Source organism: Primulina tabacum, chromosome 2, assembly GCF_025594145.1.
Source record: "Primulina tabacum isolate GXHZ01 chromosome 2, ASM2559414v2, whole genome shotgun sequence".
In the NCBI taxonomy this organism is placed as follows: domain Eukaryota; kingdom Viridiplantae; phylum Streptophyta; class Magnoliopsida; order Lamiales; family Gesneriaceae; genus Primulina; species Primulina tabacum.
The window spans coordinates 50,316,268-50,337,376 of record NC_134551.1 but is presented as its reverse complement, the minus strand read 5'-3'; the positions used below and the strand labels follow the sequence as shown (position 1 = coordinate 50,337,376).

At 37.2% G+C, this 21,109-nt stretch overlaps 2 protein-coding genes across 2 annotated transcripts; one reads left to right on the top strand and one right to left on the bottom strand.

The window, feature by feature from the left end:
• Positions 1 to 156: 156 nt before the first annotated feature.
• On the bottom strand, positions 157 to 1,562 carry LOC142538022 (uncharacterized). Its single transcript, XM_075643466.1, has 2 exons — positions 1,271 to 1,562; positions 157 to 1,139 (listed from the first exon to the last, which is right to left on the bottom strand). Exons 1-2 carry the CDS (start codon positions 1,464 to 1,466, stop codon positions 241 to 243), a joined length of 1,095 nt encoding a protein of 364 aa, XP_075499581.1. The 5' UTR covers positions 1,467 to 1,562; the 3' UTR covers positions 157 to 240.
• A 5,057-nt stretch (positions 1,563 to 6,619) lies between these two features.
• On the top strand, positions 6,620 to 11,700 carry LOC142535580 (switch 2). Its single transcript, XM_075641822.1, has 8 exons — positions 6,620 to 7,070; positions 7,640 to 7,746; positions 7,954 to 8,881; positions 9,281 to 9,528; positions 9,737 to 9,863; positions 10,102 to 10,377; positions 10,471 to 10,735; positions 11,293 to 11,700. The coding sequence occupies exons 1-8, from the start codon at positions 6,699 to 6,701 to the stop codon at positions 11,589 to 11,591; spliced, it is 2,622 nt and encodes an 873-aa protein (XP_075497937.1). The 5' UTR covers positions 6,620 to 6,698; the 3' UTR covers positions 11,592 to 11,700.
• Positions 11,701 to 21,109: the final 9,409 nt, after the last annotated feature.

Genomic DNA, 21,109 nt, shown 5'->3' with positions numbered 1-21,109 from the left:
CATAATCTGAACTTCGTTGCAATAACTATTAAAATTTCATAGATATTCATTTGAAACAAGTTAAGAAATTTGAAATTCATCGATTATAAGAAGAGCGCAAGAAATTCAATTTAAAATCGAACGAGAACAGAACACCACTAATCAAATACCAAAAGCTGCCCTAAAAAACAACCTACAATGAAACATAAATCAAATTTAATCCAAAACACTAGCTAGATCATCATATCTAAAATAACTCGATCAAACAAAGCCTGCAGAAACCAGAGAGATAGCAAAAAGGAAAATCCCAACAAGCAGAGAAAACGAAGCGCTTAAGCCTGGTGCAGCCGATGGTGCAGGCGCCGGAGCATGGTGAGGATAGGCAGGTGAGCTTGCATGCGGCGAAGGTGCAGGGTGGTGGTGATTCTCCACATCTGGCTGAGGTGCACCCTCGCCATTCTTTGGAGATTCAGCTTTTGGGGACGTTGATGGTGCAAGATGAACTGCTGGAGAAGGTGAAGGAGGTGTCTTTGGTGTAGATGGCGGCGGTGAATGAGCGTCTGGAGATGGTGTCGGGGCTTGATGGTGTGGAGATGGGGATGGAGAATGAGACGGCGAGTGTGGAGGGTTCTTGGGGGAAAGGGATGGGGTTGGTATTGGTGATCTGGTTGGGGAGGTCTGAGGAGCTTTGCTGGGTGGTGCGGAGATAGTAGAATGAGGCGGCGGCGCTTGTGTAGGTTGTGGAGTCGGTGCGGGGGCAATGTGGGATGAAGGAGGAGGGGTGTGGGAAGGTGGCGGCTTTTGTGGCGGTGAATGGGTAGGCGTTTGAGAAGGGGCGGAGGGGAGATGCGGCGGAGGAGCATTATGGGACGGAGGTGGTGGAGAGTGGGAAGGCGGTGGTTTCATTGGTGGCGAGTGGGTTGGGGACGGAGAAGGTGGAGCATTGTGGTGGCGGTCGGAGAGGACCACAGTGACAAGCTTCTGCCCCTTCTCACAGTGTTGTGTACGGCCGCTTATGAAAAAGAACGGGCCCGACTTGTCGAACTTGAATTTGGAGTCCCCATCCTTGAATACTTGTCGTGGACTGTCCTTGTTGCATCTTTCATAGTCATCTTTTGTCACAACAAGGACAGAATCGGATCCTTTCTTGTACCTGAAAACTGCAAATTTTAACAAAACATTGTATTATATATCAGTTCCAAACGATCACAAATACAAATAACTATTATATATATATATATATATATATATATAGATATAATTCGTAAAATTAGTTATGGAGAGTACGTACCAAGACTGTCGTTGATTTGGAAACGATTCATTTCAGCCCATCTATGGTAAGAAATATTGGATGGATGAGTAATCCAGCCTTCATTGCCGCCAACGTAGAACGTATACGCCTGCGATGAACACAAACATCCCATCCAAATCACTAACACAAGGCTCATCACTCGAGACGCCATTTCCATACAGAAAGGAAGCTTCATCCACTGCCAAAAAGAAAAATGGATTAAAAATAAATAAATTTTTTCAAGTAATTAAAGGATAGTGAGACGACAGAGATTTCTTGAAGGTTAAGGTGAGGTTTCATGGGAATATGGATCATCGATGGCTATTTATAGAAATATCGTGGAGATCTTGAGAAATATATTGCAGGATTTTTGTTTTATATTTTACTTTCTTCCCCCTTTCAAATATCAGTATTATTATTATGTACCATATTTATATAAATTATCATTTAAAAATATTAACCACATAATTGGCGTTACTGTATATAGTGACCATTGATTTTTTTGTTTTCGGTCTTTCCTTTTTTTTTAAATTAATTCTACCTTTTCTTTTGTTTTTTGAAAAATTTAAATCAATATTGCAAAGTATTTCAAAATAATACATAAATTTGACTCTATTTTTTAAACTTTGGAAAGATCTCATTGCCCTAGATTAATCTTGAGCAATACTAATCAATCCGTTTGTTCGATCCTATCCACATTGGTAGTGTTCTAAAATCACTGAGGAGTTGACAAGTGTCAAAATGTGTCAAATTATGACATGTGTCAACTTTTCAGTTGCATGAAGTTGACATGTGTCAATTTCTCGATAGTTTTAAGACACTACACCTATGTGAGTAGAGTCGAGCAAACCCAATCGGATGCTATGCAAATGTTATTTCCTCGATATCTAAACCGTATGTTGGAATTTTTAATATGAATTGAATGCAATTTGTCTCTTAAACTGCAGTCAAAGAGGGAGTGGCCTATTTCCTTGCAATCGTTATTAAATAAGGACATCAATCTCGTGTTTCAGTAAAATATATTAAAGTCCAGGGCAAAGAAACTGGTAAATCATAATAAATTTGAATTCAATGTTATTAATTTAATTAAAGACTGAGCAAGCATTTTTTTAAGAAAAAATTCTTACCACATTTTTCCATTTGAAAGATCAGTATATATATCTGAAAATATTAATTAAAAGGGAGATAAAATCATAAAATTTCATTTAAAAAAACGTGATTAAATTTAGATACTAAAAATTCTTTTACCTATGCGATGCACTGAGCAATGATTGTATGTATAATTTTCGATAAATCTAATCTAATAGAAAAAGGCTGACTAAGTTTGAACTTTGAAGTTATAGAAAAAATCGATTAATACCATTAAAACTGGACCAAACAAGAAAAGAAGGAAAAAAAAGGAACTAAGAGTTAATTGGTTGTTTTCAAAATGCGTAAATTTAATTTTAGTATTCAAAATGGGGTAAAAAAAACCATCATTCTAAAAGGCGCCGCTTAGTAACTGGGCCGTCCTCACCGTCTTGATTTTTAGAAGTCGATTAGGTGGATGTCTAATATAATATATAGGAATTTTTTAAAAAAATTAATTTATTTAAAAAAAATTGTTTGAAATATTTTTCAATCAATTTGTATCGTACAAAGAGAAAAAAATATGCTATTGATTTTAAATCCGATATAGAATAATTTTCGGAGAAATACAAAGATAACCAAAAATTAGATATTTAGGTAAAAAAAAAAAATCGCCTAGTCAGCTGCCTAAACATCTAAACAATAGATAGTGGGTGATCATCTTTTATCGCTTGACACGTTTTAGAACACTTAAAAAAATAGATACGAAATTGTTTGAATTTGTGTTTTCACACGCATATGCACGTGACTCCTAGTATTTATAAATTAAAGTCATAATAGCCCATAATTAATATGTTCATGAATTTTAATTAATTTTCATTTGTACACTCCACGATTCATTAATTTCTGATTTTTTTTTTTCGGTCAAAGGAGTAATCACTATTATTCTCGTAACCCGTTTAGCAGGCTGGTAAAAAAAGGGGCATGCATGCATTTAGATCGAAATCTCTTAGTGGTAAATTAATTAACAAAAAATAATCCTTATAGATTTTTGACATCTTAATTAATTTTTGTCCATTTCCTGAAATTAAAATACTTTATTTTTCTGGTAATATAAGAGAAAATGAGAAATCAATATAGTGAAAATTTGATCAGTTTTTTGGATTATTGTAAGAACGTTTTTTATCCGAAATTATGAGTACAAACTACTGTTCTAAATTCATTTTCAAGAAAATGTTTTTTAATGTGGAATCTGATTGTTAACATAGCCGAGGATCTAATATCAAGCCCAACACCAAAGCATGATATTATAATTTCAAATCCAAGACCACTTCGGTCCACAAAAGTCTCGGCCCATATATTTAGCAAGATTTAGTGGATAGATTTCACAGCTCATTGATTTGTTAGTTTGTTATAACCTCTCGACAGTTTTCTACCACTTGTCAATAGTTCATTAGTTGTAGGAATCTATAAACATGACTGATTGTAATTATCTTATCAAGAATGAAATAAAGTTCTTCGGTTATTTTCTCAAACTTATCGATCCTTTAGTTTTCCAAACGGAAATGATGACTCATCGAAGGTGGCATGTCCTTTATTTCTGCCCAAAGTCTCTACCCCCTCAGTCCTCTACTTCCCTTTTAAGTCCATCTGCTCCTACCTCTGTGTATAGTCCATTATCAAGTTCTGGTACTCTTTCTACCTCAACTCAATCTGTTGTTGCTCCTTTGAATTCTCCTGTTAATATTGAAGAAAACAGACGTCTCTCTTCTCCTGTGAATACTCATCATATGGTTACAAGGTCTAAAGCAAGTGTGTTTAAGCCAAAGGTTTTTGGTGCTTCTTTGACCTCTTCATGTGAACCTCAGAATGTAAGAGAAGCCCAGCAGCATCCTGAATGGATCAAGGCTATGAGTTCCGAATACAATGCTCTCATTCAAAACAGAACTTGGTCCTTGGTTACAGCCCCAGCTAACGCTCCAATCATTGGGTGTAAATGGGTGTTTAAACTCAAGACGAATCCTGATGGTTCTATTGCTCGACACAAAGCCAGACTTGTAGCGAAAGGCTACTCGCAGACACCAGGCTTAGACTATTCGCATTGTGTTAACTCTTGCTGCTTCTCGTGGCTGGAATATCAAGCAACTAGATGTAAATAATGCTTTCTTAAATGGCTCTCTTACTGAGGTTATGTTCATGCAGCAACCACCTGGATTCGAAGTTCAAAGTGGTGGTACTCCTCTTGTGTGTAGGTTACACAAAGCTCTTTATGGGCTCAAACAAGCCCCCCGTGCCTGGTTCGAAAAATTACGAACTGCTCTTCAGCTTCTGGGGTTTATCACATCGCGCGCTGATTCCTCTTTATTCATTAAAATTGCTTCTACATCTGCTATTTATATCTTTGTCTATGTTGATGACATTGTCATAACAGGAAATGATCAAGTTCAAATACATTAGATTATTCATGATTTGGATGCTCAATTCTCTCTCAAAGATCTTGGTAATCTGTCATATTTTCTGGGCATTGAAGTACAGAGGAATTCCAATTGTTCGTTGTTTCTTTCTCAGTCTAAATATGCACAAGATCTACTTTTGAAAACTAAGATGCATCAAGCTAATCCTTTGCCAACACCTATGTCCACGAGTGTTAAACTCTCTGTCAAGGATGGTGATCCGTTTGAAGAAGTGACTCTATACCGAAGTACTGTTGGAGCATTACAATATTTAACCATCACGAGACCAGACATTGCTTATAGCGTCAATAAAGTCTGCCAGTTTATGCACTCTCCTCTTCTCACTCATTGGAAAGCTGTAAAACGAATTCTTCGATACATCAAAGGCACTTTACATCTTGGTATTCACCTGAGTCCTTCTTCTTGTCTATCGCTCTCTGGATATTGTGATGCGGACTGGGGGAATGACCCTGATGATCGACGTTCAACCTCAGGTTTTTGTTGGTTTCTAGGTAATTCGCCAATAGCTTGGAGCTCAAAGAAACAACATGTTGTTTCTCGATCTAGTACTGAAGCCGAATATCGAAGTTTGGCTAATGCGGCTTCTGAATTACTGTGGATTCAATCATTGTTAAAAGAACTTCAAGTACAGCAGCTTAGAGTTCCTGTTTTATGGTGTGATAACATGAGCACGATTTCTCTTAGTGCCAACCCAGTTCTTCACTCTAGAACTAAACATCTTGAGTTGGATCTTCATTTTGTTCGAGAGAAAGTGTTGTCGAAGCAGCTTAGTGTTCAATATGTTCCTTCGTTTGATCAAGTCGCAGATGCTCTTACCAAACCATTATCTGCTTATGTGTTTACTCGATTCCGTGACAAGCTCAGTGTGTGTTCTTCAACCTCCACTGTGCTTGAGGGGGCAAGTCAAGGATCTAATATCAAGCCCAACACCAAAGCATGATATTATAATTTCAAACCCAAGACCACTTCAGTCCACAAAAGTCTCGGCCCATATATTTAGCAAGATTTAGTGGATAGATTTCACAGCTCATTGATTTGTTAGTTTGTTATAACCTCTCAACAGTTTTCTACCACTTGTCAATAGTTCATTAGTTGTAGGAATCTATAAACATGACTGATTGTAATTATCTTATCAAGAATTGAATAAAGTTCTTCGTTATTTTCTCAAACTTATCGATCCTTTAGTTTTCCAACTCACATGCTTCTCAACATTCGATCCCTCGATTGAGGATTAATGGCTCTATGTGATCGTTTTAACACGAAGGATGTATAACGATGGCTGTTCGTGCTTGGTGTGTGTATGTGTTATGAGTAGGGCTTTTGTGAAATGATCTAAATGATATTTATTCGTGAGAAGGATTCACAATTCAAAGTAATATTTTTGGTGTAAAAAGTTATATTTTTTCATGTATAACCTAAATTAAATATCTATCTTTAAAAATTGAATATTAGACCGTCTGAGTTTTACTGAATTGGTATCTATTATTTATCTACTTTATGGTTCGAAACTTTATTTATTTTCAAAAATATCATATTCATTTATTTAGATTTAACTTCTTACGACCAAACTTTTTCGACAAAAACTTGTGTGAGACGGTCTATTGGGTAGTATTTTGTGAGACAAATCTCTTATTTGTATCATCCGTGAAAAAAAATTACTTTTTATGCTGTTAGTATTACTTTTTATTATGAATATCAATAAGATTAATTCGTCTCACAGATAAAAATTCGTGACATCGTCACAAGAGACAGCTCAACCTTTTGCTAACTAATAATAAGTTGTACATTTGGAAACATGAAATATATGCAGTTCATTAAATTCACAAGGAAGACAGAAGCATTGCGATCTACACAAACTTGTCCTCTGCAGATTTCTTGTAATTCCCATGTCCATCAACGCTTTCAAAGAGGCCCTCAAACCTTGCACATCATCCTCCGCTTCTTCTTCTTCTTCTTCGAAAATTTCTCAGCAGATTGGATCGACAATTTCGTCAAGAAAGCCCCCCAAATCCTCGCTCTCCAGGCAGCTTTTGCGCCTTCGGGACGACGACGCTCTTTTCCCACAAACCCAACCGAAAAGTTTGAAAAAAGAGGTCAATTCCAGTCCCAGAGGTGAAAACAATGGTGGTGATGGGCAAAAGCACGAGGAATTTACACTGCGACGAAATCCCGAATTGGAGTCTTTCCGTCAATTTGATATCACTGGACCCTATGAGCCTCTCGTTCTCTCTGCCCCCGGTGAAATTCAGGCCGTGCAGGTATTTTGAGCGTGACCACTTGTTAAAGTTCGATCTTTTTTTATTGTTATGTTTTTATTTTCCAAAAAATTGATTGTTCTTCTTATTTCACCACTCCGAAATTTAGGAGGTTTCCTCTTGTTCCTAATGGTGGACCGGCTCAATTAAGAGTTTGAATTCCGGACTTAATTATCAAAATTCTATCACCCTAATACAAAAATTCATGCTGGAGGTCTTGTAGTTTTAAGTATGTTAGCAAACTATTGATTCGAATATCCTCTTGAGTTATCAAGTAATACAATTTGGGCTTGAACTTGGCTAAAAAATGTTTTCAAATATGTTCAAGTAGTTCAAGTTTCATTTTTTCTTACAATGATCAAATTATGTTGAAGCCAGCTTGGAACCAAATCAATTTGTTTTCCACCCTTAGTTGTGAAAACCAACACAAATAATGAATTTTCCAAGTTTTTAGAAGGTGGCATATGTGTTTTATTATGAATATATGCGCTGTTATATTTTTCATGTGGTGCTTCCAGGCCAACTTTGGAATTTTAATACTTAGTTAATTCCTTTTCATTAAATTTTTACAGGTTCCTGCATCTATAAATTCTAGACTTTTGGAACATCAAAGAGGAGGAGTGAAGTTTTTGTACAAGTTGTATAGCAACAACCATGGAGGAGTTCTAGGAGATGACATGTAAGTTTCTAGGAGTTCTGTAATTTGGCATTCATTCAGCACGGTTTTGTCACCAATGCAATTCTTACTTTTCTTGGTTCCTTTTATTCTTTTCGTTGTGATCCTGTAAATGACCCCCATGCCTTCTCAAAAAATAAAAAAATAGGACTAGTATTTCTTCCTCCTTTAGTATCTCCTTTTTTAATCTATTCAACTTGCATGCATTAGGGGATTGGGAAAGACAATTCAAACAATTGCTTTCTTGGCTGCCGTATGTGGCAAAGATGCAGATTCTTCTGACCCAACACCGGACAAGGGAAATCGCTCAAAGAAGAATGGCCCTGTACTAATCATTTGCCCCAGTTCTGTTATTCACAACTGGGAAAGTGAATTTTCACGTTGGTCCTCATTTAGTGTTTCGGTTTATCATGGACCTAATCGGGATTTAGTGATAGACAAACTAGAAGCACATGGTGTTGAGATTCTTATAAGTAGCTTTGACACGTATAGAATACAAGGAAACATTTTGTCGGACATCCAGTGGGAGATAGTGGTTGTTGATGAGGCACACAGGCTTAAGAATGAGAAATCAAAACTTTATACTGCATGCTTAAAAATTAAAACCATGAAACGTTATGGTCTTACTGGTACTATAATGCAGAACAAATTAATGGAATTATTCAATGTATTTGACTGGGTAACACCTGGTTGTTTGGGGACACGGGAACATTTTCGGGAATTCTATGATGAACCTCTTAAGCATGGCCAGAGGTCAAGTGCTCCGCAGCGATTTGTCCGAGTTGCTGATGAGCGAAAACAGCACCTGGTGTCAGTTTTGCAAAAGTATATGCTAAGAAGAACAAAAGAAGAAACAATAGGGCATCTTATGATGGGAAAGGAAGATAATGTCGTGTTCTGTGCAATGAGTGAGTTACAAAAACGGGTTTATCAGAGGATACTGCAGCTACCTGATATCGAGTGCCTCGTTAATAAGGACCTTCCATGTAGCTGCGGGAGCCCTCTCAAGCAAGCTGAATGTTGCAAAAGAACTGTTCCAAACGGTCTATTTTGGCCTTATCTTCACAGGGACAATCCAGATGGTTGTGATTCTTGCCCCTTTTGCCTTGTTCTCCCTTGCCTCGTGAAGCTGCAGCAGGTGTTTGTTTTTAATATATTCTATCCAGTATGGTTTGTGCTTCTCTTGCTTTTATTTATGCTTTCACATCGACACTGAGATCACATGCTTATAAAACCAGTGTGAACTTCGTATATGTTTTTTAAGAAAACAATTGTGTAGCAGGGTCAAGGAAGATGATATGTACATCCAATCCTAACTTCTATCTCCTTAATTATCCATCTCATTTAATGGTTAGAGAAAGCGTAAATGTGATGAAGCTATTTATTGAAATTTCTACGTTCTATTTCAGCCCTCAATGATGGCGACTAAGGACTTCTTTGATGATCCTGGTTGATATATGGTGGAAAATGTTGATTATATAGTATTATTTAGGTTTCTTCCTCCATGCGCTCATCTTCTTTCATTTCATTTATTTAGATAAGCAATCACCTGGAGCTCATCAAGCCTAACTCAAAGGATGAACGAGATAAGCAAAGAAAAGATTCAGAATTTGCTTCCGCAGTGTTTGGTACCGATATCAATTTAGTGGGAGGTAGTTCCCAAAATGACAGTTTCATGGGCCTGAGTGATGTCAAACATTGTGGAAAAATGAGGGCGTTGGAGAGATTGATGCACTCATGGGTTTCTAGGGGCGACAAGATTCTTCTCTTCAGTTATTCGGTAAGGTAATCAATTACAGTTTTCTCTATTTTCATAGTCAAAATTAGCTTTCCTTGTTTTAGTTTCTTTCTTTCTTTCATTGCATTGACCTTTCTATTATGTGTACAATCTCTATGCATTGTCCTTCTGTTAGTTTTCTAGCTGAAACACTAATTATTTTAGTTTTGTAACAAAGGCATGTTGTTTGCTACTAAAGTATCTCTTGTCTACCAGGATGCTCGATATACTTGAAAAGTTCATTATACGCAAAGGCTATACCTTCTCAAGGCTCGATGGTTCAACCCCAACTAGCTTGCGCCAGTCACTTGTGGATAATTTCAATTCAAGTCCAAGCAAACAGGTCAATGTTTGATCATGTACCTTGAGTGTTGAATATTTTATTTGACAGGATAATTAGAACATTAACTTTTTGTCCATACATTGTACTTGAGGAATATCGGAGCTTTCACGCATTATTTGAATTTTAACTTGTAGGAATGTGGAATGTTATTTCAAATTTGAATTCCAACAAGTTTCTGTTATACTCGACATTTTATATCATGATTTCAAAAACGAAAATATCAGAGTTATTTCTTCAGGTGTTCCTGATTTCTACTCGGGCTGGTGGTCTTGGACTTAATCTTGTTAGTGCGAATCGTGTAGTGATATTTGATCCGAACTGGAATCCTGCTCAGGATTTACAAGCTCAAGATCGTTCATTTCGTTTTGGTCAAAAGCGACATGTGACAGTTTTCCGTCTTCTTGCAGCCGGTTCTCTTGAAGAACTTGTCTACTTGAGGCAGATATATAAACAACAGCTATCAAATATTGCCGTTTCCGGGAAAATGGAAAAGCGCTACTTTGAAGGTGTACAGGTAAAGTGGTAGAGTTTCCCTTTCATAGTTTTGTCAAAATCCAGCTTACAATTAATCCTTTTTATCGACTAACTTGAAAATTCCATGTTAAAGGACTGCAAGGAGTTTCAAGGTGAACTTTTTGGAATCTGCAATTTGTTCCGCGACCTCTCTAATAAGATTTTCACAAGTGAGATTGTGGAACCTCATGAAAATCAAGAGAAAGAGCATGATAGCACAAAACTTGATTTAAACGAACTTGGGATATCTTTTGATCACCCTCAGAAAGAAATATTGGATGAGTGCTTAATAGAATGTGAAGGGATTACTCTTGGTGATAAGAGAGAGACCACATCGACGCCACTGCTTGAAGATCTTGGTTAGTTTACTCATTTTCCTTGTAATTTTTTTCTGCTGTCTTAGCTCTTTTTCTGCCACAAAATAAATGGAATGAAAACAAAATTATATGAATGAACAACGTTTTCATATCTATTGTTTTACTATCTCCGAGAGAAAAGAAACTAACATGATTTCGTTAGGATAAGCAAATGTTGATTTCCTAATTAACCCTCTATAAGAGGTTATAAGCTCGGGGATATTTAGGAAAATAGACCTGAACAACCATTTAAAAAAAATGATTTCTCCATATGTATTTGAAATACACTGCAGAATGTCATTTTTTTTAACCTCTTCATTGGCACGTCGTTTAGAAATTTATTTATCTAAAAATTCCATCTTGCTCCATTTTTACCGACGGTTGCATCGCTTCATTTGCTATTCAATTGTTCATATATACACTTTATGTAGGTAAGGTGCTTGTCAACAACGATAAATATGCAACTTTTCATTATAATAATAATCAAAATGTAAAACTGTTTTAATCTTTTTCCTTTTAATAAATTGGTTGACTTCATTTTTCTCTGATCAATCATTTAGGTATTGTATACACCCATCGGAACGAGGACATCGTCAACCTGCGGAGTATGATTGGGGAAGAAGGAAAACAGAGAGGAAAGCTCAAGGAAAATGTCAAGAAGCCTAGATCACCACGCCAACCCCTGCTCCCACCCCAAGAAACAGAAGCATCAGATGCATTGGAACCAAAAGAGAGTACAGAAATCGTCGGCACGTCCAGGGAAAGGAAGAGCGATGAATGTAACGGGCTTCTCGCAGTTTTGATGGGCATGGAAGAAGATGAATTAAACAAGTTACTTTCATGCACTCCTCATCATTGAGGAATCTGTATATGCATAGGCTGTATAGGCGTACATCTTTTTTCTTTTATGGGCAGGCTTGTGTATATTTGTACAAAGCTTCGATCACGTATAAACTAGAGCTTTCTTTGTTTCAAGTAATGCACGCACAGTTTATGAATTGTAGTTTCTCAAAACAAAACAAAAAAATGAATTGTAGTATAAAATATAATTCTATATTGTAAATTTAATATACAATATAAATTTTTTGATATAGGCTTTTCCACAACAAATTGTGTTTAATTCTTTTATTTTTAATTTTTCAAAATATATTAGAAAGCATTTTGCAGATCTTAATATTAAGTAATTCAGCAAACCACAAACAGCAACGAAAAGGAAAGAATCAAACTACTTTTTAGATCTATGGAAAGAAAACCAACCAAAAAATTGAAGACAATCCCAGAAATTATATTCTCATAACAATCAATGATCCACACTAAAACCAAACAAAATATTAAAAAGCAAATACTAGAACAGTAGAACTTGGAACATATATGTGTTCATTTTCTGATGTGCTTGATCTTATGCCAACCCTTCTTGTAAGAATCGCCCGCTATCTTGAATCCCTTCACGAAATATATTTTCAATTCCTTCGCTCTGTGCTTCATTTGCTTTTCGAAACTCCCCATTTCTCCCAGTTGCAGAGAATACAAAAAAACAAGTTTAACGTTAACGGTTCGATGGGGGAGATTTTAAGGTGGTAGGAAAATGGTGGGATCCAACTCAGAGTGGGACACTTGCCTGCTTTCAATTGAGGTGTAAAATAATTTTGATCACTTATTTTTTTTAAATGATCTTTTTAATTCTATTTGATCTGAGTTAAATAAAAATATCTTTTTTGATCACTAGGATATTTAGAAATATATTTATTTAATTCAGCTCATAAATTAATTTTAAAAAACTTGTATAACGGTTTTGGGGTACATTAGCACATAAAATAATGAGATTTCAATAATAAAGATCACGATAATTTCAATATAAATTCAAATTCAAATTAAAAAAGGAAAAAAAAAATACAGAGTAAATCAATATTATAAAATAAAAGATGCCCAATTTCTCCAATCACCAATGGCAAGCAAGATCAGCAAAAGCACCAAGTAGTTTTCAGATTCCCAAAGAATATTTATATATTATGAGAATTAGGGGTGAGTAACTCGATTTGAGTTCGAACTCTGATAGTTGAATTTTTTTTAAGTCAAGTTCAAGTAGGATGCTATTAAAGCTCGACTCGGCTCGATTGTACTTCTACTAATATTGGCTGTATGTGCCCCCACCTTGTAGACTCCAACCATACTTGTACAAAAAAAGATGGTGCAACTCAACTTATAATCAAATTATGCCCTTTTATTCAAAATGTACACTATTCGATCATCGTCCACTCACCCTTTTATTCAAAAATGTACACCATTTGATATGTATAGCTCCATAGTTGTGGACATTGCTCTCAATTAGGCTTGATTTATTTATAAATGATAATATCTTACTTGATTTATTTCTATATACTAGGAAGATGCACATGTGTTGCACGTGTGATAATAAGAAAACCGAGATTTTTTTAAGACAATAGAACAAAATATTTTTATAACTAATTATATTATATGAGATGCTGAATTCATACCAATAAGACAAAGAGTATAAAAAGTAGTTAAATAAAAAGTGAAACGAGCACTATAAAAAAGTTAAACGAGTGTTGATAATACAATAAGAAATCTCATAACGTCTTCTTTATTTGGTCGTCATAGAAGCAATGTTCGTTTTTTTGCATGAAGTCCGTCGCTTAATTCGTTTTGTATACTCCTTAAGAAGCTCGTCGTCCTCACATTCTATATTGATGTAATGTGATTCACTTGTAATGGGAACGTTTCTCTTCGAAGATGTGGAAGCGTAGCTCTTTGCTCTATCTTTGCTTGCATTATTTAGCCGTCTTAACGATCTCTGTTTTTTTGTTGGGATATTTTTGGAGTGAATCGAGCGTGGTTTTTGAACACTTTCAGCAATTATTGAAACCATGTCTTCACTGTTTGTGACAGTCCTGTCCAATTTTAACAGAAATCTATGGTTTTCTATGTTAGGAGTGATGATATCATCGATGTCCTGCACCATATGTGAGATTTATAAACATTAGATTACATACTTGCAAATGATATGATGATGTAAAAATGTTTTTTTCATTTCTGATAAGTAGTAAACGTATTTTATACGTATTATTTCCTACCTTATTGCGGGTTTTGATGAATTCTTCAACAGGACAGCCAATGAACATTGTAACAATTTCTCCAAACATAATTACTTTTGCGATGCAAGTTCCATCTTCAATAAACACACTAAGTTTATACTTGAGATCGTATATAATAGGCGCATCATTGTATGTAGTAATCAGGATATATTTAACAAAAATTGAAAGTAGAGTTAATTAAAACCTTGGAACTATTTCAATGGGTATATTTGTACAGTCAGGGCAAGACATTCCACTTGTTGTCTTTGTGGCAGATTTGTTACAATGGTTGCACGCATCATAAAATAGAGATGAGTTGTTTTCGAACTTCTTTATTCTTCCCTGAACACTGTAGTAGTTGTTCTAAAAAAAAAAGAGAGCAGATTTAGTTATTTTGTTCATATATTTTTTTATGATGTTTTATATTTTCATGCATAATATTTCGAGAGCACAAAGTTGATATAAGTGAACAAGGTTCATCATAAACGTTGAAGAATTAATGAAAGTATGTAGAAATTTGGTTCTTATTCTTGGTGATCTATAATGTAAATTAAATAGTTAAAATAGAATTGATAAACGCAAGTATATAAGAAATGAGATAGACCAAGTCAGTAGCTGAATTTCCCCGCTGCTTCGTACAAACTCGTCAACATATTTTTATACTTTATGTGAAGTAATGTAGTAGTAGTATTCGTTGATTTCATAGTTAAGATATAAGAAGTGGTTAATATGATGCAATGAATCTGAAACAAATAATACCTCAGTCAGCGTGTTCCTTTTTTTGGCAAGTTGTTCTAGAGTTACTTCGACTGCTTCAGCAAACTTTTTCTTGGTCCAAAGTTCATTCACTCCATGTATAGTGTCAGTCGCGTGCAACCTGATATTTATATCCCGTTATGTAATAACATAAATGAAGACCGGGAATATATCATTAAGTAACAAAATATAAATGTTCTAAATCTTCTACATGACACGCGAAAGAATCGTTTCTTTTAGATACATATATTAGCTCGGCGCAAAAGAATATGAGCTTGAAACATAGCTAAAAATAGATGCAATGCTTCACGATGAAGAGATATTAAAAGTGATCTTACCATTCGGTAAGTTCAATTGCTCTGGAGCATTGTGGATTGAGTATAACATATGTTGTTGGTGTAGATTTCAATTGAGAAACATCTAACATCGAGAGCAGAAATGAAAGCTATTATTTGTAAGGCATGATGAAACAATAAAGAGAGTCGATGGTTAGTATAACTATTGTGTGTTTGCATTCTGAGGTTGCATATAGCCGCAATAGGAGCAAGAGCCTCATTTTTTTTATCAACTGGCCTTCATTGATAGCTAAATCATCCCACAAGCCAATATGTATAGTTTCGTACCTGTTGAAAATATAACCATTAAAAGTGTGCACCTGAAAATGGGTAAAGAACAGTAGCAAAGAAAAGGATTTTTGTAGGTGTATTTAGTCACCGTTTATCATCAATAACCGTTCATTCATGAGGACGATATCTCTTAAATGTCCAATTGTTCCGTTCTTCGTGAAATTACGAAGTGGTCGAACGTTTTTGACAAAACCAATTATATCTGCAAAGTTAGCACAAAGTTAATGAAGCATTTTTTTGAAAACAATTTGAAATAATTGTCGAAGATGAATCTTACTGTCACGTCCCCGGGACGGAGGTTGGTTGACACCGGCGTTGTTCTCAAATTTACATTCGACAACAACAAGCCTCAGAGTATAGAATTCAAAAACCAATCTTTTATTCATAATAAGAAATAAATCAATTGTCTGTTACAACTCTGATACTGATGTTTTACAGCGGAAATGTAAAACCAGACACAACATTGCCTTAACAGATACAACGAAATTAACATAACATAACATAAACTGAAAACAATAATCTTCTTCACCAGCCCCAGAACTGGATTTGCTCTTTCTCCTCTAATATTTCTTCATCGTTCTTATCTGAGATGGGTTTAGTGGGTGAGTGATATGGTTGTCACTCAGTAAGCAGGGGCGGGAATAACTCCCAGTTTTCGAAACCATTTTCAACAAAAACAGTAATACAATAATATACAGAAACTCATCTTTTCAGAACAGAAATCAGAATTCAGATATCACAGGTTTCAGAACAGAAATCAGAATTAGTAAGCACTGAGCATGTTAGTGAATTTCATGGCTAAACTGATATCAGTCCCCTATATGTTCTCTCCTCTAAGGGGTGAGGCCAGAATCAGAATCAGAATCAGAATCAGAATTCAGAAATGTTCAGAATATATATTCCTACCATTAGTTCACTAGGGAGTTTCAGTGCTTCAAAATCATATATCAGAAATCAAACATACAGAAACTGAACTTAGAAACAGAAGTATCAAACGGGTTTCAAGATATTTATACATAAGCCCACTTACTGTAATTTGCTTAAAGAATTTCGGTTGAAGTCTGGAAATCTGCTTGCCTTGCTACTGGATTTTACAGCTTCGAAAATGTACTCTCTTAGCTCTAATTTCAAGTGATAACTCCAGATTTTTGGTAAACCAATTCAGAGGTTTGAGGGTGATATTTATAGGTGAAATTCTGACTGTTAGCCTCCCAATTAAGGTCATAATCTGACATTAACAATCTTTATTTCGTGTTAAATGCTTCAGTTACAAGCTATGGTCTGAATTAGTAACTGTCTGCTGGGATTTCGTGCTGCTGCTGCTGGATTTTATCTGTTGTCTGCTGCTGGATTCCATTCTGCTGGAAAAATACCAGCTTCTGAAATATTAGCTTCTGCTGGAATTTTTAGCTTCTGCTGAAATTTGCTAGCTGCTGCTACTGCTACTGCTGGAATTTCAGGTTCTCACATCCCTCCCTCCTTATGAGAAGTTTCGTCCTCGAAACTTGGCTATGCATGATCTTCAAAAAGATAAGGGTATTGTTCTCGCATCTTTTCTTCCAACTCCCAAGTAGCTTCTCTTTCGGTGTGATTGGACCATTGTACTTTTACATATGGAATAGTTCGTCTCATCAGTACTTGGTCTTTGTTATCCACAATTCGAGTCGGAATTTCTTCATATTTCAGCTCTTCGTTTAAATTTCCCTCAACCAACAGTGGTCCAGCTTCAAGAATATGATTAGGGTCAGAAATATATCTTCTCAGCTGCGAAACGTGGAATACATTGTGAATTCTTGACATGTCGGGTGGAAGTGCTAATCTATAAGCAAGTGTTCCCACTTTCTCGAGGATTTCAAATGGTCCGACGTATCTGGGATTCAGTTTCCCAGCCTTATTGAATCGGATAACACCCTTCATGGGTGACACTTTCACATATGCCTTCTCTCCAACTTCGAATTCCACGGGTCTTCTTTTAAGGTCAGCCCAGCTTTTCTGTCGATCTTGTGCAGCTTTAAATCTCTCCTTGATCACGGCAACTTTATCCACTGTTTCTTGGATCATTTCGGGTCCAACAATGGCTTTTTCCCCTACCTCATTCCAATACAGTGGTGATCGACACTTTCGTCCATACAGAGCTTCGTATGGTGCCATTCCAATGCTGCTGTGGTAACTATTATTGTACGCGAACTCGATTAAGGGCAGATGTTCGCTCCAATTACCACTAAAGTCTAGAGCACATGCTCTCAGCATATCTTCTAGAGTTTGAATTGTCCTCTCTGTTTGGCCATCGGTCTGAGGATGATAGGCCGTGCTAAGAGTAATTTTGGTCCCCATAGCTTGTTGAAAGCTCTTCCAAAAACGGGATGTAAACCTCGGATCTCTGTCTGACAGTATGCTAGCTGGAACTCCATGCAATCGTACGATCTCATTCATGTACAATGTGGCTAGCTTGTCCAAATTATAAGTCATGCGGACAGGTAAGAAATGTGCAGATTTTGTGAGTCTATCTACGATTACCCAGATGCCGTCATGACTTTCTAGACTTTGGTAACCCGACAACAAAGTCCATGGAGATATGTTCTCATTTCCATTCTGGAATTTCTAGATGTTGCAGAAGTCCTCCAGGTCTTTGGTGCTCTGCCTTGACTTGCTGGCACACGTGACACTTGGAAACAAATATTGCCACGTCTTTCTTCATTCCACTCCACCAAAAATTTTTCTTCAAATCTCTGTACATCTTGGTACTGCCAGGATGGACTGAAAATTTCGACTTATGTGCCTCAGACATTACTTCTTGTCGAAGGTTATCGATGTCTGGTACGCACAATCGTCCTTTCATCCACAAGATTCCTTTGTTATCCGTCTCGAAATCTGGTGGTTTCCCTTCTTTAACTTGCTCTTTTAGTTTCACCAAAGCGGAATCTCTATCTTGACTCATCTTGATTGTCACTCGAAGACATGGTTGTGCTGAAAGTGATGTCAGGATCACCTTACTCATATTCTTTCGACTTAAAGCATCTGCTACTTTGTTGGCTTTGCCTGGATGGTAGCTTATTGTCAAGTCGTAATCCTTCATGAGTTCGATCCATCATCTTTGTCTCATATTTAGTTCTTTTTGTGTGAACAAATATTTGAGACTTTGGTGATCGGTGAAAATCTCACACTTGGCTCCATAAAGATAATGTCTCCAAATCTTTAGTGCGAATACCACTGCAGCTAGTTCGAGATCATGCGTTGGGTAATTTTGTATATACGGCTTCAACTGCCTTGATGCGTATGCAATCACCCTTCCCTCTTGCATGAGTACACATCCTAAACCTTCTTTAGATGCATCACTGTAGATTGTGAAGTCTTTGTCTTCCATCGGTAATACCAACACTGGCGTGGAGGTAAGTTTCTTTTTCAAAGTCTCGAAGCTTTGCTCACATTTTTCATTCCATTGAAACTTAGAGTTCTTCTGTGTGAGCTTTGTGAGGGGTATGGCTATTGAAGAGAATCTTTCAACAAATTTTCGATAATAGCCTGCTAATCACAAGAAACTTCTAATTTCTGTCACAGTCTTTGGTCTAGGCTAATCTGAGATTGCTTCGACTTTCTTAGGGTCCACAGATACTCCTGCTGCTGATATTATGTGTCCCAAGAATGCGACGCTCTCTAGCCAGAATTCGCATTTCTTGAATTTGGCGTACAGTTCCTTTTCTCTCAGTGTCTGGAGGGTGAGACGAAGATGTTCTTTGTGGTCTTCTTCACTTGATGAATATACCAAAATATCGTCGATGAATACCACAACAAACTTGTCAAGAAATGGTTTGAACACCATGTTCATGAGATCCATGAATACTGCCGGAGCATTGGTTAAACCGAATGGCATTACCATGAACTCATAGTGTCCATATCTTGTTCTGAAGGCGGTCTTCGGAATATCGTCTGTCTTGACCTTCAGTTGGTGGTAGCCTGACCTTAAGTCAAGCTTGGAAAAGACTGAAGCTCCTTTGAGTTGGTCAAACAAGTCATCTATCCTTGGAAGCGGATACTTGTTTTTGACTGTGATCTTATTCAGCTCTCTGTAATCAATACACATTCTCATGCTTCCGTCCTTCTTCTTTACAAATAGGACAGGAGCTCCCCATGGAGATGCGCTTGGTCGTATCTGCTTCTTATCCAACAACTCTTGAAGTTGCTCTTTGAGTTCTTTCAATTCTGGAAGTTCGCCAGGCAGTTCTTCAGGAAAGACATCCGGAAACTCTTGTACCACTGGAATCTCTTCTAGTGTCAGTGTGGTTCCTTCTTTCTTTACCTCGTTTAACATAGCCAGGTAAACTTCTTCTCCACTTTTCATGGCTTTCCAAGTTCGAGAAGCAGAAAGAAGAGTCTTTCGTTCTTTTGTCTTGCCATGAAATAAAAGTTTCTCTTGGTGTGGAGCTTGGATGGTTACCGTCTTTCCATGACAGTCCACTAAAGCATGATTCTTGGCTAACCAATCCATCCCAAGAATTACGTCGAATTCCACCATGTTTAGTTGGATTAGGTTTGCCTTGAAATTCTGATCTTCTATGAGAACACCAATATTTCGATATAAAGTGCGAGTTTCTAAAATTCGATTAGCAGGAGTTGCTACTCTATATGATTCTTCTAAGTTATCAGGCTTAGCTCCTAACTTCTTGGCAAATCTCTTAGACATGAATGAATGCATAGCACCACAATCAAATAACACATAAGCAGTTATATTATTGATTAGAATGGTACCAGCTACGACATCATTTGAGTTGTCGGCCTCGTCTTGAGTGATAGCATAAACTCAAGCATTTGGCTTGTTCTCCTTAGGCCTTTTTGGAGTTGTTCCTCCTGCTAGGTCCGTTCCTTGGGTCTGGAAGAGGACATTGAACAATGCGATGGTCCATCTTTCCACAACGGAAACAAGCTCCAGAATTCCTACGACATTCACCAGTGTGTGTGAATCCGCAAGTTTGGCACTTGACTCCTTCTTTGTTTGATTGAGAAGAAGTGGTTCCTTTGGATGGAGCACTGGTAAATTGGTTGCTTGAAAACCTAGGCCTCTTGAATTGCTGGCCCGATTGGTACTGGCTTGGCTGAGGACGTTTTAGTTTGTTCTCGCCTTCACGCCTCTTGATGTCATTCTCAGCCCTGATGGCGGCTCCCATCAATTCATCAAAACTATTGGGCTCGATAACAGCAAGGGCAGATTGAATACGGCTGTTCAATCCCTTCTTGAAGCGATGCATCTTCAAGGCTTCGTCTCCCATGATGGTTGGGGAGTAAGTTCCCAATGAGTGGAACTTGGATGAATACTCCACCACTGTCATGTTTGGTTCTTGAACCAAGCTTTCAAATTCTGACAGCTTCTGCACTCGAACTGCTGTTGGAAAGTACTGCCTCAGGAATGCCTCTCGGAACCTTTGCCAAGTGATAGGTCCCACCTCTAACATAGCTGGTGAGACTCCTTCCCACCATTTGGCAGCTTTATCCACAAGAAAAGGTGTAATCACATCTACTCTGATCCCTTGTGGAACCTCAAGTAATCGAAGATGATTTTCCACCTCTTTCATCCAATTCTGTCCGACCTCTGGATCGGAGCTTCCATCGAAGTTAGGGACTCTTGCTCTTCGGAGAGCCTCATAGTGCTGCTTAGTTCCATTCTAAGCAGGAGGTGGTGGCGGCGGCTGGTTAGCATTAGGATTCACTAACCCTTGTAGCGTGGTTGCCACAATCGTGGCTATAGCCATCAAGTCCACCTGACTGAGGCCAACTGCTGGTGGTGGTTGTGGTGGTTGTTGCTGTGTATCCTCATCATTTCGGTTATTGTTGCGGTTGCCTGTAGCGAGGATTGCGATTGTTTCTAACTGGTCGTCCGTCCATTTCCTACAATTAAGAAAGTTCTAAGG

What these genes read in the sequence shown, in the direction of transcription:
- LOC142535580 (XM_075641822.1), top strand. Translation starts at nt 6,699, where the DNA reads ATGTCCATCAACGCTTTCAAAGAGGCCCTCAAACCTTGCACATCATCC. An exon ending in GGAGTTCTAGGAGATGACAT is followed by an intron (nt 7,747 to 7,953) that starts GTAAGTTTCTAG and finishes TGCATGCATTAG; the next exon opens with GGGATTGGGAAAGACAATTC. An exon ending in GCCTCGTGAAGCTGCAGCAG is followed by an intron (nt 8,882 to 9,280) that starts GTGTTTGTTTTT and finishes TCATTTATTTAG; the next exon opens with ATAAGCAATCACCTGGAGCT.
- LOC142538022 (XM_075643466.1), bottom strand. Translation starts at nt 1,466, where the DNA reads ATGAAGCTTCCTTTCTGTATGGAAATGGCGTCTCGAGTGATGAGCCTT. An exon ending in CCAAATCAACGACAGTCTTG is followed by an intron (nt 1,140 to 1,270) that starts GTACGTACTCTC and finishes TAAAATTTGCAG; the next exon opens with TTTTCAGGTACAAGAAAGGA.